At 41.8% G+C, this 19359-nt stretch overlaps 1 protein-coding gene across 1 annotated transcript; it reads left to right on the top strand.

Annotated features, from left to right (window-relative positions):
- Positions 1–2794: 2794 nt before the first annotated feature.
- LOC309384220 (vomeronasal type-2 receptor 26-like) lies at positions 2795–15002 on the top strand (the record flags this gene model as incomplete). The annotated part of the gene is made up of 4 exons (XM_081937461.1): positions 2795–3073; positions 6968–7195; positions 9724–9850; positions 14086–15002. 4 exons carry the CDS (start codon positions 2795–2797, stop codon positions 15000–15002), a joined length of 1551 nt encoding a protein of 516 aa, XP_081793587.1.
- Between the last annotated feature and the right edge of the window lie 4357 nt (positions 15003–19359).

Below are 19359 nucleotides of genomic sequence, written 5' to 3'. Positions count from 1 at the left end.
GGTCCTGGTTGCCTTCTTGCTGATTCGCCAGACTTTTTCCCCAATGAGTGCCTTCAGTGTAAACAATAGACTTAAAAACAACATGAAGTGATAGCTTGTATTAGAAAGGTGGGGTGTTTAAATGCCTTCTTTGCTACTTATTGCTCAAGTGGCTATGTGGTGTGAGAATTTGTTTTAGTCTCCTTCAAATATAAAAATTTAGTCCGTTATTCTGAGACGTATTTGATAAGAGCAAGTGGTGGCTCTGCTCCACATATCAACTATGGTCGTACTTCTTCTTCTTCTCCTCTTGCCCCATCTAACTTGTGGGGTGCTGAAGGCTAAGTGCCCTTTGCATTTGCAACTGGATGAAGTACAGCCACTGAATTTCTACAGACCAGGAGACCATCTCATCAGCGGGATCACTTCTGCTACAACTGCAAAGTTTCTGTTATACAAGTTCCACAGGGCTCCGTCTGCTAAACTTTATGAGTAAGTGATCCTGAGTGGGAGAAAGATACAAGCCTCTCCTTTTATTTTGTGAGAGTGATTGTGTTGTGAGATTGTCATGGAAGGAAGGTTAGACGTGAACAACCAAAATGTAGGAGGTGGCCTCCATTGGTAGGTCATCTCATAAATGGCAATTCAGCCTAAGTGGGAAGAAACCTGGGAAAAAACAATTCAAAATATTCCATGTGCCTTGTCATACTTAGTCCTAAAGTTAGTATTAAGTATATTTTACTGAAGTGGGAATGACTAGCACATATGTGCAAGGGGAACCTTTACCTTTAACTGAAGCCCATGTAATTCTTTCTTGGGGATAACACCTTTTTCCTAACTTTAAAATGCACAAAAATCCCTAAATTGGGAACCTTTTATCTGATGCCTTGAGTTAATTTCAGGTTAAGGCAAAGATGACTCCAGACAGAGAGAGACTATCATTGGGGCACAGGCTACTGTTTCTTTTGAAGAAGTTGACCAAGTTCCATTTCAAGTGCAGCATAAACTTCCTGTCAGCGTTCCAAATATCATGCAGAATTAAATCAGAGTCCAAGGCAGAGCTATCCTTAAAGTTCCAATTTAATAAGACAGACATGTTGGCATATCTGTGGAAATCCCAAATCTAAAGCTTCCTGGGATTCCACCCAGTTGAAAGTTCATGATCTTATCCCCACGCCCATAAATCCATCACATGGTCCAATCTTCTTCGGCCACGCTGGCATCTCCACCCAGCTGGTTCCAGTCAGGTGCAGAGGTGCAGAGACAAAATATGACCTTGGGCTTCTAGAAAAGAATGACAACAACACATTCCACAATCCTACTCCTTTCTATTCCCCCCTCCCAACTGCTACACTAATGAAACAGCATAGGAAAATAATAGAGAGTGTGGCAGGCCAAAGATCCTAAAAAGGAACATAACTGCAGGCCTGACACTTCCATTTTTATCTCTCCCCCTTTCTTCCAGCCTTAATGGGGGTCTACTAATAAATATCAGCCTGGCTGTTAATTTATATGAAGAGTCAAATCAACAGTTGAGGGTCAAAAGTTGATATGAAAGAAATTTATTTTGTAATTTGCCTGAGTTCTTTTGTTCCCAATATAGGTTGCATCATTATAATAAGTTTAAGCTAAAGTGCTTTTATTGAAAAGCAACATAACACTCCATGTAAATACATCTTCACAAAAATATACAATATTCTCAGGACCTTAAAATGTGATATAAATGTTCAGCCTTATGTCTGTGCTGTGAAATCAACCTCCTTACTCTGGAATTTAAAATCGCTAAGCCACTTAAACACACAGAAAGAAATAATAATAATAATTCTAGGATGAAGATAGAGCATAGAGGTTAGCTTACAAAACTTTGAAAGACTACTAGTGTTAAACATTATTATAATCAGTGATCAGAATTCAACAGGATAACAGCAGATGAAATAAATAATATAGTTTATAGCAAGAACTTTGATGCAATAGAAGTGTTTCTGAATTCATACATTCTAGCAAAATAGGACTATGTTCATTAAAAAGAAAGCCAAGCTGTCTAATGCAGTTACTACGATGAAGCTTCAAATCAACCAGGCAGCAGATAAATTTTGAAAAGGATGAAAGGGGCATTTGAGATAAGATGGAAATTCAAATTAAATCTTGACACTATCTCCCTCCAATATTTTTCTCTTCCTGTCTCACTCTCTCTAACCTTCCCTTTCACACACATAAAACACCAAAGTGTGGTTGGCTAACTACCTCTATACTGTGGAACCAAATATTACAACATCCAGTAACTTCACCTGTAGCATCAGGTCAAGTCATATGTGTTAATTTCTCAATGTGATATATGATGTTGCAAATCAGCTATTTCCCAGTTCCATGTCAAATATCATGATTGTTTCATGGTTAGTCATTTTCTCCTCCATCTCCCCCTGTCCGCCCCCCTCTGTTTCAACCAGGAGATAAAGACAACTATGCCTAAATGTTTCCATTGGGCTGTAAATCGAATAGGCAAGAAGAGAATTGTAACTTTTAGGGAGCCACAAAATCCTTTTGTCAGTTCTGTGCTTTTAGACTCAAAAGAAGACATAGAATTGATTTCTTTATGAAGACTCTCCAGTTCTATCTCTATTTTTTAAAAAACATGATATCTGCAATGCATCTGATTTGTAAAGCAACCGAAGCAGAAGTTAGAAATTAGATCCTGTGGTTCTGACAAAGTTTTCTTATTAATATTAGAATCAAAGGATCCCTCGTTAAATATGCCATTCTGATTGAATGCAGGATGAAAATCTGATCCACCTATATTTGCAGAAAAGGCTCCACAATGTACTGGAAAGCCCTGTCCTTCCTTTTTGCCCTAGAGGAGATCAACCAGATTCCCCAAATCTTACCCAATGTCACCCTGGGCTACAATATTCATGACAACTATTTTAACACAAAGGTGACTTCGGAAATTTTGTTGGACCTGCTTTCAAAAGGAGATGCAGATATTCCAAATTATAACTGTGGAAAATGGAGGAACACACTGGCGGTCCTTGAAGGAGCTGATTCAGATATGTCCATTCAGATATCAACCATGCTGAACACCTTCAAGATCCCGCAGGTAGATCTGTGCGCACACGTGAGCACTTGGTCATTTGAAAGGGCGTAAAGTCCCTGAAGGCCATGATAGGTAACAAGAGTTGGGGGAGAAGGTTCAAGAATCTGAATTAAATATGAACTTTTTGTTCCAAGGCTCTTCACCAAATTGGTGGACCCTTGTTGGATACTGCAAAACAAAAATATTAGGGCTCATAAGGAGAATTGCAGGGCCTGAGCAAGGGGATATCCTGCATGTCTTTTTTTGGAAAAGATTTCAAAATGGCCACAGATGAACAAATAACAATAGAACTTAGATTTATATACCATTCCACTGTGCTTTATAGCACTCTCTGGACAGTTTGCAATGTCAACATATTGCTCCTAACAATCTGGATCCTCATTTTACTGACCTTGGAAGGATCAACGGTTGAGTCAATAATAAGGACCTTTAGTCGGAATTTTGGCCAATCAATATTTTAGTTTTGATCTGAGAGAAAATGTTAACATTTCCCATTCTTTTTCAGGTCAGTTATACTTTTGCTTCCCAGGTTTTGAGTGACAGAAAACGATTCCCTTTTTTTTACTCAACCTTCCCCAAAGAAGCACACGAGTACCCGGGGATTGTCAAAATACTCCAACATTTCGGCTGGACGTTGATTGGACTCATTGCTGCAGATACTGAAAATGGAGAGAAATTCACGAGGCTCTTTATGCCCGTACTAGTCCAGAATGGCATTTGTGTAATATTCTCCAAAACCATTTCAGTCAATATTAAGGGTAATAACTATCACCCTGGACTTTTCCACGAATGGAGTCAAGTCAATGTCTTTCTTTACTTTGCTGAGGCCTTAACCTTCTCACATGGAATAGCACATGTCCAAGTCATTCTGAGACAAGTGGAGAAACCTGCTGTGGGAAAAGTTTGGGTCACAACAGCTTTCTGGGACCTCACCTTGCCATTGTCGTATAGTGCTTTATCTTTCAAGTACACCCATAGTATTCTTTCCTTCTTTAGCCGGACAAATCAAAACATAAAATATGATTATTTCCAGAAACTTTACTCTTTTACCGAGAAATTTGCGGGTTTAGTATTTTCATGTTCCTATTCAAAGCATGCCCTATCTCTGAAAGGCTGGATAAGATGCAAAGAAAGGAAAAAATGGCCGAACGTCTCTCCTGAGGTACGGGAAAAGATTCTGTCCCTGGATGGCTACCATATTTACCACACCATCTGGACTGTTGCACATGCCTTACATGCGGCCTATTCTCTCCGATCCCAGAGGAGGCCCATGAAAAATGGAAACAGATCAGGAGTTCAAAGACTGCAGCCATGGCAGGTACTTTCCTTTTCCATCACAAAGATTTCTGCTGAAGGGGAAAATCCATTCTCTCATTCTGTAATCTTTGGCTTTTTATGGATATTTTGCTTTCAAGTCTCACCAGGCTCAAGGTTGACTCAGCCTTCCCTCCTTCCGAGGTGGGTAAAATGAGGACTCAGGTTATTGGGGGCAAATATGCCGACTCTGTAAACCGCTTAGAGAGGGCTGTAAAAGCACTATGAAGTGGTATATAAGTCTAAGTGCTATTGCTATGAAACAAATAGGTTTAAGTTTATTTTAAGTTTATTCCTGACTTTATGAAGAGGGGAATTATGTGGTATTCAGAGTCACCTTCAACTTGGCTTCTACAGCTTGCAAAAAAATTAATACAAGAATTTATAAAGTCTATGAGTGAATGTAAATGAAATGGGGAGGCGCAATCATATTTTCAGCTGCCACCTTATGCTTACTTGTGCTTTGTTGTTATGGGGTGACAGACTGACGTGAATTGTGAGAGGGAAGATAAGAAGGGGGATGTTCGGGGAATCGAAAGTAGATATTGTACCACCTCGAGATGCTGTCTCAAGGTCATCCAGCTGAAAGAAGGAGGGAGCCACATACCAAACTGTGCTTGGACTGAGTGTTATGGAAAGATCTTGCATGGACTTTATTGGTTACAGTAGGATGGGCAGTGAGGGACAGTTAGGGGTGGGAAAAATAGAATTTAGGGATTTTGGCACACAGTTCTTAGTTCTGGCTATGCAGTACTGCAATATATTTAATCTCTAATAAAATTATACTTTTCTAAACAAATGAAGCCAAGGATTGTTTCTATTCAGAGGTCTAAGTAATGGCTGGTCTGAGACATATTCTTTAACAAACCCCATCTGGATAAGTCTTTTTGTACCTCAGAACATGCAGCCCAATTTTGTGACTTAACACCTAAACCAATTCTTACGTTTAATGTTTGTTTTGTTTGACTTTATGAAGATGGGGAATTATACTATATTCTGCTCACAGCCACGTTGAACATCTTGGCACAGGGCCTAGTTACTTGCGGGATCGCATCCTCTCACACACATCCCTGCGGCCAATTCGCTCTCACAGGGAGGGGCTTCTCCTGGTGCCGTCCACTAGGCAATGCCAACGGGCGACACCGAGGAGTAGGGCCTTCTCTGTGATGGGCCCAACCCTCTGGAATGACCTCCCCCCCGACATTAGAACCACTTCTGACCTCCGCTCCTTCCGGCAAAAATTGAAGACCCACCTGTTCCGACTGGCTGGTCTGGCATAATTATGTTTTCCTCCTGGCATATTGGTTTTTAGAGGGATTGTCTCTTTTAAATTTAATTTTACAGGATATTGGGATTTCAAATTTTGTATATCCTGATTTATTTATTCAGCTGTACAGTTTGGCACATCTTTTATCCTCCTCACATATCTATTTATTTAATAATTTTAACTTGTTGTATTTTTGCTACGGACTGTACACCGCCTCGAGTCCCTTTTGGGAGAGGGGGCGGTCTATAAACGCTAATAAATAAATAATAATAAATTCCACACCATGTCCATGAATGAATATCAATTACTTAATCTCTCAGAAAATGTCAAATAAAATCATGAGACATGAACAGTCCAGAGATGGGTTGCTCCCGGTTCGGCCCAGATTGGGTGAACCAGCAGTAACGGCAGGAGGAGGCTGTGGCCACCCGCCCGTACATTTCTGCTCATGTGCGCCCAAACTGAACGGTTGCTTTAGTGAATTTCTTTTTGAAAAACTCTTTCTCTCTCTTTAGTGCGACTCAGAAGTCGCAGCCTACGGTTCAAATAATTCTCCTGTCAGTGCAGTGTATGATTGATCCTCTTGCCAGATATCTGGATGGATCATTTGAAAATTCGGAGAGTGTTTGCAATGTTCAATCTATTGTTTTCATGTTACTCTCCACTTTGATTGGTGCCCATTGGAAGATGGACGGCGCTCACTCCAAGGAATGACCTTCAGCCCTACAACTCAGCTTTGAATTACAGGAAGAACATCTGTGCCAGGATTGTCAAACTCATGGCCCATGGGCCGGATGCGTCATGCACTGGCCACGCATATGCCCAGTATAGTGAAGGGGAGGAGTCACGGTACATCACATGACAATGCCATGATGACACAAGTTTAACACCCCTGATCTATGCAGTCTATGCTATAAAATTATAGTTTTATTCTTTAATCCTCCTGGCAGTTATTTTAAATTTCTGGGGTAGATTTTAATGTAGTTTTAATTTTATTATGATTGCACAGATTTTTATGTAATCCGTTTTTAATCCGTTTTTACTTTATCCGTTTTTTTAATCCGTTTTTTTAATCAGTTTTTTTAATCCGTTTTTACTTTAATCCGTTTTTTTTAATCCGTTTTTATGGGTTTTTGATGCCTCCTCTATGTATATATATGGTGTTTTAACTTTTGACTGTACACCGCCCCGAGTCCCTTCGGGGAGAGGGAGCGGTTTATAAATTTAATAAAATCAAAAATCAAGTCAGGAAAATTTAGATCTCCGTCTTGCTTTGCTCTATTCTTCAGTTCTTTCATTTTGCTTGTGCTTTCCAGCTTCACCCTTTCCTGAGCATCGCCCAGTATTACAATAATTCTATGGAGGGAGTCTATTTGGATGAGAAAGGGGACCTGGCAGCTGACTTTGACATCATGTACTGGGTGAAACTTCCCAATCGATCTGTTATCAAAGTGAACATTGGGAGTTTGGAAAAATGCTCAGAAGACACATTCAAGTTCAGAATGGACCAGAAGGCAATCAAGAGGTCCATGCAGGTCAACAAGGTGGGGAAGTTAAATTTTCTTTCATATCCCACATTTTGTAAGCATTTCCTAATATCTGAGGCATGTTCTCAAACAGGTTTGTCACTTGTCTGACAGAAGGATGCTACAGAATAAAAATTCTCATTTTCCTTATGTTCTACCTGGTTTTCTTTGCCATGCAGTCATGCTCCAAAGATTTTATTGTGTGCCTTAGGACAGGACATGGAGGGCTCAGTTAAAAGTTGCTGATCTGAAAGTCTCTGGCCAAACTTCATTCAGATCTTCATTCAAACTTCAATCAAGATTCCAAGATCAGGAAGACCCAAAAAGTCTGTTTGACCACAGATGATTCCACAGACATGTCCATGTTGCCTTCTGATATCCTGCAATTGTCCAATGCTGTTCAGAGCAGAGGAGAAACACAGAAGTGTAAACAAGAGTAGGTAGAAGTTGGTCATAAAAAGGAGAGAAGAAGCAAATATGTTAAGTGGGATGATTTGGGGAAGTTTGGGTGAGGTTACTGAATGTTTTTTTTCTGAGTCTGGAACAGGAATATTCCACAACTCACATCCAGTGGTGCGATTTAGCCAGTTCGCACCTATTCAGGAGAACCGGTTGTTAACTTTCTAAGCAATTTGGAGAACCGGTTGTTGGAAGAAATCTCTTTTTTTTTTGCACTTTACAGGGCTAATCCTGTAAGGAAGGCAGGAAGGAAACACTCTGGTGTTGTTTCTAGCCTAATCTTTATTGCCCTGCTTACATAAACTGCCTCTCTGGTTAACCCTTATTACATTGTAACAGCTAAGGCGAAGCGCCCATCAAGCTGGTCATTTGGGCAGAGAACTGGTTGTTAAATTATTTTAATCCCACCACTGCTCACATCCCCCATATCCTGGACATAAACTGCTTCAACTCCTCCCCTCAGGACATCACTATAAGGCATTGCATGCCAAAATAAGTAGACACTGGGACAGTTTTTTCCCTTGTGCCATCACAGGACTGAACACCTAATTCTCACCGTTTTGTCTAATATCTATGTGTATTTATCCATGTAGTGTGACTGTACTATTATTATTATCCTTCTCATCTTCTCTACTACCCCCTCTTCTTGTCATTATTGATTATTATTACTCTGTTGCTTTGCAGGTACAGTGAGACCTTCTGTCCCAGACCAAATCAAGTATTCCTTTCAATTCCATTCCGAGACATGGTGGCACAGGGGTTAGAGTGAAGTACTGCAGGCTATTTCTGCTGATCACCAGCTGCCAGCAGTTTGGCAGGTTGAATCTCACCAGGCTCAAGGTTGTCTCAGCCTTCCATCCTTCCAAGGTGGTAAAATGAGGCCCCAGATTGTTTGGAGCAATAGGCTGACACTGTAAAGCACTTAGAGAGGGCTGAAAAGCACTATGAAGCAGTATATAAGTCTAAGTGCTATTGCTATTGCTATTCTGTTCCATTCCATTCCATCCCATTCAATATTATGTGAAGTTCTGTGTCTCTGCCCTTCAAAAATAATACAGTAGAGTTAGAAAAGATTCAGAGGAGAAAAGCTAAGGTGATCATGGGGCTGTAGCAGCTTTCCTATGAGGAAAGATTGCCACACCTGAGGGTTGGGGGAGGCGTTTTTTGCATAGAAATGTGGTGCAAAAAAGGGGACGTTACTGAGGTTTACAAAATTGTGTATGGTGTTAATGAAATGGACCAAGAAAAGCTATTTTCCCCACTCCAAAGCAGAAAAACCAAAGGCCATCCAATGACATTGAATCCTGAAAGAATCAGAATAGATAAAAGGAAACATTTTTTTCCCGCATAGCATGCAATTAAACATTGGGCTTTGCTCCCAGAAGATATGGTATTTATTTATTTATTTATTTTATTTCTTAGATTTTTAGACCGCCCCCTCTCCCAAAAAGACCAGCTTAAAAAGGTAAAGGTTCCCCTCACACATATGTACTAGTCATTCCCAACTCTCGGGGGCAGTGCTCATCTCCGAAGATGCCACTGCTGTCCGAAGACGTCTCCATGGTCATGTGGTCAGCATGACTAAACGCTGAAGGCGCATGGAACACTGTTACCTTCCCACCAAAGGTGGTCCCTATTTTTCTACTTGCATTTGTTTACGTGCTTTAAAACTGCTAGGTTGTTAGAAACTGGGACAAGTAACGGAAGCTCACTCTAGTACTAGGGATTTGAACTGCCAAACTGCCAACCTTTCTGATCGACAAGCTCAGCATCTTAGCCACTGAGCCACAGTGTCCCTTGGCTACCAGCTTAGCTGGCTTCAAAAAAGATGTCCGTCAATTTAATCAGAGGTCAAATCGAGATCCAAAAGCATCATTTAGCAAGCATTCTGTGATACAAGGTCATGATCGACATTAAACACGATCCTTTTCCTGTCTTCACTTGCAGCTGTTTCAGTTCTTCTGATTAGATTCAGCAAGTTAAAATTTGGGCCAGCAGTTTCATTGTGGCTTCCTATTGTAGGACTAATTTCACAGGAACAGCAGCTCCAGCTATTTCATTGGCTGTTCCTTTTCTTTATCTTTCAGCCCCTGCCAAAGTCTCGGTGTGTGGATAGCTGCCTGCTTGGGTTTGTCAAGCTGGTTGATGAAGATAAACCGGTTTGCTGCTATGCTTGTATTCCTTGTGCAGAAGGGACCATCTCCACTCAGGAAGGTGGGTGACCCCAGAGAGAAAAGCTGTTGGTGTCTTTACTACTTTTGAATAGCCACAACTAATTCTACCATGTCAGTTAGTTGTACTTCTATCCTGCATTTTTTTTTCATTTCACAATCACAAGTCCGTAGCCTTATTCAGTTAAAAAACGTAAAACCAAGACTGTTTCGAATAAAATAAATAACTTATTAAAATCTCTAGAGCAGGAGTGTCAAATTGGATTTCTTCGAAGGCTGGATCAGCATTGCAATTCTCCTTGGCGGCCTGCAGCACAGCGGGAAGGGGGGAGACAGGATAGATTCCTCCTCCATCACCCTGGTGGCCAAAACAGGGCACAGGGGGGACATGTGAGGACCTGTGCCCTGTTCTCAGCCTGCACGGCCTCCTGGAGTACTTTGCCAGCCAAAGCAGGGCTGTACAAGGCCCACCCACACCCCATTTTGGGTGCCAGAGGCACCATGGGCTGGTCCTTTGTTATTTCCAGGCCAGCCCTACGGGCCACATTTAAGCACTGTGGGCTGTATCCATTTGACACCCTACTCTAGAGGCATACATTGGAAACAATTTCCTTTTCCAAAAGGAATGATCTCTAGAAAGCCCACTGTTTCGTACAGCCATGTCCTGGATGACTGAGAATCCCCATAGCCACTATTGGCTAGATTTGGAAGTGTAGAATATTGGAATGGGACAACTTGGTGCAGCCAAATTGGTGCAGCTAACTCTCCATGGCCAACTCACTGCGGCCAACTCGCTGTGGCCAGCTCACTCTGGGACAATTCAGCAATTCAAATATTTAAAATTAAAATTTTCATTTTTGTCATTCACATTTTATTTTGTCCCTCTTATTGTATATTTTCTTTCATTATTCTTGTTCTGTAGGGAGAACGAGGCAGACAGGGACTGAGGCAAGGCAGGTTGAAGCTAACACAACCTTTATTAACAGTGACAAACAGCTCATAAGTACGACAAATCTCGGACCGGCAAACAGTGGCAAAAGACAGCTGACAGCTCTTTTATAGTCGAGCTGTCAGGCATGTAACCAATCAGGTAGCTGGATTCTCCCGCCGGCAGGCTGCTGCGTCTTAGCCAAACAGGTGTCAGCAATGCAAGTCTATGGCAGGGAAAGTTCAGTACATAACAATTCTATCCCACAATTTCTTTGATATCAGTGTGTTGTAGCCCAGCAGGATCCAGTTCAGCTGATGCTGGACTCAGATAGTGAGGGATCATTTGAGTCTGCCCTGGATGATGTGGAAGACCCTTGCAGGTTGCAGATTCAGAGCAGGGACCAGAGGGGCTGGTTGTCCACCAGGAGCTGCCTGAGGCATGGAGCAGTGGGGAAGATCAAAGGCAGTCAGTCCCTGATGCAAGAGTAAGACTGGCTGAGAAACGAAAGGAGCAGCTTCGTAGGCAGGTTCACAGATGATAATTAGCACAGATGGTTGTAGATTGGCCCCTCCCAAGAGAGCTTATAGGTGAGGCGTTGGGAGGGGACATTTGCAGGAAACAACCATTCGAAATTAGCAGTGAAGAAAGTCGATGTCTTAGAGCCGTGTCTGAATATCTGGTTTGTTTTTCTTGTATTCTGATTTATCTGGGCCTTCGGCCAAAAAATCTGTTATCTGCAATTAAACAATGGCAACCAGCCAAGCCTGGGTTTTGGCTTGTTCACAGGCATGGAGAGGGGGGTCAGAACACAGTGTGACTCTTGTCTATATAGATTCTCAGTCATCCAGGCCGTAGTTGCCTGAAAGGTGTTGTTTTTTCAAGAGGCAACTGGACTTTCTGGTTTTTCTTTGAAGACATTTCACTTCTCATCCAAGAAACTTCTTCAGCTCTGATTGGATGCTGGGGAATGGAAGGATTTATATTCTTTGCAGACAGCTGGTCATTTGCATCCTTTTAGCAAGTCACTGAGGCCACCTGGGGGTCTATCTGTGTGATCAGGATCTGAGTGGAGAAGAAGGCTCCACACTCATTTGCACCACTCAGGTGACCCTGATGACACAGATAAACCTCCAGGTGACCTTAATGACTTGCTAAAAGAATGTAAATATCCAGCTGTCTGCAAGGAGTATAAATCCTTCCATTCACCACCATCCAGTTAGTGTAACTCTTGATCTGTGTTGACCTGCCCCTTGGCAATTTGGCTGTGGCAAAAGTTGTCCTAGATCTGTAGAATACATACTGGTGGATAAATCAATAACATATTAATGCAATTTACAGAGACGTGGTGGCTCAGTGGCTAAGATGCTCAACTTGTCGTTCAGAAAGGTCAGGAGTTCAGCAGTTTGAATCCCAGGTCTGCATAATGGAGTGAGCTCCCGTTACTTGTCCCAGCTTCTGCCAACCTAGCAGTTTAAAAGCACATAAAAATGCAAGTAGAAAAATAGGAACCACCTTTGGTGGGAAGGTAACAACGTTCCGTGCGCCTTCGGCGTTTAGTCATGCCGGCCACATGACCACGGAGACGTCTTTGGATAGCGCTGGCTCTTCGGTTTTGAAACAGAGATGAGCACTGCCCCCTAGAGTCGGGAACGACTAGCACATAAGTGTGAGGGAAACCTTTACCTTTATTAATGCAATTTGAGCTAATTCTACACAGGACAGTCACTTTTTCTCCCAGGGCTAATCTCAGGACAGTGTTTGTCAATTTTGGAAGCTTTAAGATGTGTGGACTTCAAATCCCAGAATCTCCACCCCAAACACTGCCTCAGGGGAATCAATAAACTCAAGATGATTATGACCACCATCTTGATTTTTTGGACTTTTTCTAGCCCTTTGCAGAAACTACCCTTTTCTTGCTACCTCGCAGGGTTTTTTTTGAAACTCAAAAGAGATGGTTGTATGCAAAGTACAGAACTTGCCATGAAGAAACAAAGGAGTCTTTCTTGTCTCAATGAAAGGTTTCACTTAGATGACACATATTCAAACATCAAAAGGGGTTTTCTGATATTTTTCAAATTTGTCTTACTCTGAATAGCACTGTTATAGTAGTCCTTGACTTACAGCAGTTTATTTGGTGACTATTCAAAGTTACAGCAGCAATGAAAACTATGACTTATGACTATTTTTTCACACTTAAAACTCTTGCAGCATCCAGGGCCCCACTCTACATGGGGCTCCCCTTGAGATGCACCCGGGGACTGCAGCTGGTCCAGAACGCGGCCGCGTGGGCAATTATGGGGAGTACGAGGTACTCCCATGTAACACCTCTCCTGCGCGAGCTGCACTGGCTCCCTGTAGTCTACCAAGTGCGTTTCAAGGTGTTGATTACCATCTTTAAAGCGCTCCGTGGCACAGGACCTAGTTACCTGCGGGATCGCATCCTGCCCCATACATCCCTGCGACCAATCCGCTCACACAGAGAGGGACTTCTCCGGGTGCCGTCCACCAGACAGTGTCGAGGGGCGGCGCCTAGGAGCAGAGCCTTCTCTGTGGCGGGCCCAGCCCTGTGGAATGACCTCCCTCCAGATATTAGGACCACCACTGACCTCCGCTCCTTCTGTGTAAAGCTCAAGACCCACCTATTCCAAATAGCTGGCCTGGCTCAACCATAATCTTCATTACGCTCCTGACGGGTTTTTTAATTCGGTAATTTTATCTAATGGGATTTTAAATTGTGTTTTTAATTGTCTTCACTTATTAGTCTTCCTCCTCCTTGCACATGTATATGTCTTTGTTTCTTATGTATGTATGTTGTCTTTATCTGTATTTTATTTGTTTTGATTGTACGCTGCCCCGAGTCCTTCGGGAGAGGGTTGCGGCTAATCAAATGACCTTCTGACAAGCAGTGGGAACTGAGATTCACTTAACAGCTGCAGTGATTCACTTAACAACTGTGGCAAGAAAGGTGGTAAAATGGGACAAAACTCAATAAATGTATCACTTAACAACAGAAAGTTGGGGGTCAGTTGTGGTCATAGGTCGAGGACTACCCATATTCTGGCAAGGTTATTAAGATTGACTTGTGGTCTATGGTAGAGACTGGGAACAAAATCCAATAGATTGTCTTCTAAATTTACCATTTTCCTAATCAATAGAATTCTCCGGTATTATTAAAAATGTATATAGGGAGTATCTGCACATAATTGTATATATTGACTTAATTCATTCCCATGTGTAAAATTACTTCCAAACTGTGCTTATTGACAACCTTGTGAACAAAAATCCTACCAAGAGAAGAGAACTCTCAAACTACTGAAGTACGTGAGTGTTGCATTTGTTCTTTGCAGATGCCAAACATTGTTTGAGATGCCCCAAGGACCAACAACCCAACAAGAACCGAGATCAGTGTGTTCCTAAGGTGATAACCTTCCTATCCTACTCAGAAGATTTGGGGATCATCCTTACTTCCTTTGCTTTACTTTTCTCTTTGACCACCGGCTTTGTTTTAAGCATATTCATTAAGCACCTGGAAACTCCAATAGTCAAAGCCAACAACCGGGACCTCTCCTACCTGCTCCTTATATCCCTCCTGTTGTCCTTCTTGTCTTCCTTCTTTTTCATTGGCCAGCCAAGTAGAGTCACCTGCCTTCTTCGACAAGCAGCCTTCAGCATCATTTTCTCAGTGGCTGTTTCTTCTCTCTTGGCCAAAACTATCATGGTGGTGCTGGCCTTCCTAGCTACCAAACCAGGAAATAGCATGAGAAAATGGCTGGGGAAGCCTTTGGCCAACTCCATTGTCCTTTGTTGCACTGTTGTCCAAGTTACAATCAGCGCTATCTGGTTAGGTACCAGTCCCCCATTCCCCGACTCAGATATGACTTCCCAGGCCACAGAGATTGTCCTACAGTGCAATGAAGGTTCTGTTGCCATGTTCTACACTGCTCTCTGCTACATGGGCTTCCTTGCAGCCATCTGCTTTACAGTAGCTTTCCTGGCCCGGAGGCTTCCTGGGGCCTTCAATGAAGCCAAGCTGATCACCTTCAGCATGCTGGTCTTCTGTAGTGTTTGGATCTCCTTTGTGCCCACCTACCTCAGCACCAAGGGCAAGTACATGGTGGCCGTGCAGGTCTTCTCTATTTTGGCCTCCAGTGCTGGACTGCTGGGTTGCATCTTTTTCCCCAAGTGCTACATTATTCTTTTTCGACCTGATTTGAATACCAAAGAGCAGCTTATTCTGAAAAGCAAAACAGAAATGTCATTTTAAACCTGCATAGCTTAGCAAGCAAAATAGGACCCATTTGCTTATTACTGTTCCCCCAGACAAATGTTTAAATCAATCATGGTAATTTCTTAAGGAAGTTCGTTTTATCTATTTTATATTTTCATTCTAACATCCAATATATTCTTTAAAAAATCTCTTCTTTTAGAAGCTATGGTAGAATCAGAACTTTAATTTTTTACCCCCAAAAAAGGGACGTCAAATGTTAAGAAATAAATCAATGAAAGAAAAAAAGATTACTGCTGATATCAAACTCTCAATGTTTTGTGAGACATTGGCTGTTGTCATCTGATTGTGTGTAGATCTGTGAAGTATTTGAAATTATCTGTGCTGCCCTCCCAGGAGCACTCTGGAAGCCGTCCTACAAGCTATGCACAGCCATTTTAGTGAAGGAGACAGGGGTTTGGGAGGCAAAAAATGCTGTATTCAGTGTATAAGATGCACCCAGATTTTCAGCCTCTTTTTTGAGGTAAAAAGGTGCGTCTTATACTCCAAAAACTAAGGTAGTTTCCACCCATTGCTTCTTGTTCTGCCCTCAGGTGCTTCTCCTCTCAGGTGCTTCTGTCTGAAGAAGCATTGCAATTTCACTCTATTGCACTTAAAAAGACAAAACTCTGTTCTGTAGAGTTTCACCAAACTGATTGTGTTACTCCAGCCCACAGGTGTCAAAGTCAATTGCGTCACGGGCGAGATCGTGATGTATCATGATATTTTTTGCCTTTGCAGAGCTGGGGTGGGCATGGCCTACATGTGACACATCCAGCTCACAGGCCACCAGTTTGACAGGTCTCCTCCAGCCTGTGCCCCCCTTAGATCTCCTTAGATATGGAGGTCTCCTTAGATATTGAGAAAGAGAGAGAAAATATGGAAGCAAGATCTATCCCTCTCAAGTCCTGCTTTGACATGGAAAATTTTTGAAGCCAAGAGTAAATTGATTAGGAAATTCAAATTATATAATGAGAACTCAGTTGAACATTCTATTCAGGACTTTATATTCCTGAAGAAAAAAAATATATGAACATCTATCACAAGGCAAGAAAAGAGAATTCACTAGGGCTTCCTGGCAGTAGTTGATAATTAAAAAGCCAGAAATCCTGTTTTATTCTGGTGCCTGCTGACTTCCCACCTAATTGACAGGACCCTTTCATTTCCCCATGACATGCCCCTGAGTGAACCAGCAGTGGTCTCTGCTAGAACCCACCACTGGGTGAAACCATAACGTAGAATGGCAAACCCAAGTTCTTGAGGAATGCTAGATACTTATAAATACTTATAAAATAAATTAGTTCACTGGGTCAACCATGTGTGTGTGTGTGTGTGTGTGTGTGTGTGTACACAAACACACACACACACACACACACACACACAGAAGGTCACAGGCCAGTTACAAGATCATGGGCAAAATATCAAACGAAGCTGATTGATATATCAAATGTGCCTGTGAGGTGGAAGAAGATGGAGGATGTGTGGGAGGGAGCAGGAGAGAATGCTGTTAAAGCAATATCAGACAGCTCAGCGTTATTCCCTGGAGATGCGCAGCCCAAGCTGTGCTCAATAGAGGAGGAAGGAATAGGAGCTAAGCCTCCATCAATTAACATGTCTGAAGTAAAAACGACAAAGCTAATTACAGGTGGGAGGTGTGTGGATTGGCATTTCACGTGGTCAATGGCCAAATTGATTAATGATGTATGAAGGCAGATATCTCTTCAATGGTAGTTTTTACACTCTGATGATGTTAGCAGAGACTAACCAAAGCTAAGTGGAAAATATATTTTAAGTTCTGGAGTTGGCAATGTCTGTCTCTTACATACATACATACATACATACATACATACATACATACATACATACATACATACATACATACATACGTTCTACTTATGGACATGCTGTTATACTCCAATGCTTGGACCAATTACTGATCTGAGAAAGATTTGAAATCAACTACAAGTAGCCCTCACTTACTGACAACTGCTGTATAAATTGCTCTTTATATGTTCTTTATTTTCGGTTTCTTCTTCTTCAATCATTTCTTTAACTCTAAATAGCAGTAGCATTTAGAACATGTCACTTCACATTGCTTTATAGCCCTCTCTAAGTGGTTTACAGAGTCAGCCTATTGCCCCCAACAATCTGGGTCCTCCTTTTACCCATCTCGGAAGGATGGAAGGCTGAGTCAATCTTGAGCCTAGTGAGATTCAAACTCCTGAACTGCTGGCAGCCAGCAGTTAACAGAAATAGTCTGCAATACTGCACTCTAACCACTGCATCACCATGGAAATCCTTCAGCAGTCTCCCACAGCAAACTTTATTCAAAGTTTATTACATCGTATGAAAAATAATATTAACTTGCATAAAACACATTTTCAATACCTGAACCCATATTCATCCATAAATTCAAAAATCTTTAACCTTTGTCCAGTATTAGCAAAATTCCTAGAACTTTATAAAAGTATTTCTTGTTTTAACTCTGATCCAACAGGTCAATTTTAGATTCCTTTCTTTTGTTCCTAATATTCTTAATCTTTGCTTCATTAAAATGCTGTTGTAGGTTGAATCTCTAACCCAATCTTCTTTCTTGGGATTTTCTTCATGGTTTTAGCAGTCCCCTTTTTGTAAAGCCAGTAGTAAGTCAATACCCAGGTGATTTTTCTTGACTTATGGTTTGTATTTCCACTTAGTTTTCATCTCTGTTATAGTCTGCAATTCTATCATATCTTCCTGTATTTCTGCATAGGATGGGGCTTGTTTTATGTTTTCATCATGTGGATCTGTAAATTCTTCCAAATTATTCTCCTTCTCATCTTTCATTTGTTCTTTCAAATCTTTTTAAAATCATGGTGAACTAGGTTTATAATGGAATTGTACCGTGTTTCCCTGAAAATATGACATGTCCTGAAAGTAAGGCCATGCCAGATTTTTAAGGTAGGCAAAAATATAAGCCGTCCCCCCAAAATAAGCCCCTTGGACAACCCCTCCCCTTCCGGCCAGGCAGAGTGCCACTCACTGACCTAGCGGTATCCCGAAGATGCCAAGCAGCGGGACCCAGGGGGGGAGGCACTCATGTGGCTTGGTGCCTTTGGGATACCGCTAGGTCAGTGAATGGTGTTCTGTCCAGATGGAGAGGGGGGGTTTCTGGGTGGCTGCTCGTGAGCATGGTCACCCCATGGCTCCTGTGTTGCGCTGCTGCAACTGTGTAACACAGCCGTTCACCACTGAGGCTGTGCCAGACTCTTCAGGAGCCCGCTCGTAAGATAGCAGCCGCCCGGCAACCCCAAAACAATAAGCCCCCCCCCGATAATAAGGCCAAGGCTATATTTGAGGGGTCCAAGAAAATTCCCTGTCTTATTTTCAGGGAAACATGGTATATGACTTTGTGGCAGGTGAAGTGCTGCCTAAACCTTTATCAGACAAGAAAGGTGGAGCCCTCAGTAGCTTAACAGTCATAGAAAAAACTTGCAAAACATCCACCCTTATGGATCAGGCAGTTAAAATGGCAACAGATAGTTAGAACTTTCAGACCTGCAAGGTACTTTTAATGTAGTCTTACAATAAAATCCAATTAACTCATCTACTCCTGTGTCCTGTCTGGTTTATGGTGGGGGGCTGACAATAACATTCTGAAACAAACACAACTGTCTGTGCTTGCACAATATGTGAAATCAAATAAACCATGGTTGCAAATTGCTGAGTTCAAAAGACACTTGAGCAACCAAAAAAAGAAGCAAACTATGGTATGATTTCACAAGTCATTGGATTCCAACTATTGTGTTTCATTGTATTATTTGAGTGGTGCTCGGGTTTAATTTAATTTTAATGACAATCATGATAACGTTGTATGCAAATACAATAACTCAGAGAGGAACTTCACATGTGTTTGAAAATCCAAAGGATGTAATGGACTTTGGTGTTCATTGTGAAGTCTACAGTTGGTGGGTAAGGGATGAAATCCATCATCTTTTAGTCCTTCCTTCAGTGTCTGTAGAAGGGTTCCTGCACCCCATTGGTGAGCGAAGGTACATCCTGTTGTTATGTGAAAATTCTCTGGATCCCCATTCTTATTAAGATAGATCACTAAAAAAGTTGATAGTGGCAAGAATTGCATCAGCAACTTCTCCAGCTGTGTCTTAGCCCATGAGATCACTAAGAGTTTCAAACACTGCAGAGGTGATGCTTCCCATAATAGTTAGATATGTCTTGGTTGTCTTCTCGCTGATTCTCCAGACCTTTTCCCCAATGATTTAACATGATTTAATAACTTGTGCCAGAAAGTCTGGGTGATTTAATGCCTTTTCGCCAATTATTACTCAGGAAGATGTGTAGAGTGAGAAGTTACTTTCAC

The sequence above is a fragment of the Natrix helvetica genome (assembly GCF_964273705.1).
Source record: "Natrix helvetica genome assembly, chromosome: 1".
Taxonomy (NCBI): Eukaryota; Metazoa; Chordata; class Lepidosauria; order Squamata; family Natricidae; genus Natrix; species Natrix helvetica.
The sequence above is the reverse complement of the archived record's forward strand: the minus strand, read 5'-3'. Positions and strand labels throughout refer to the sequence as shown.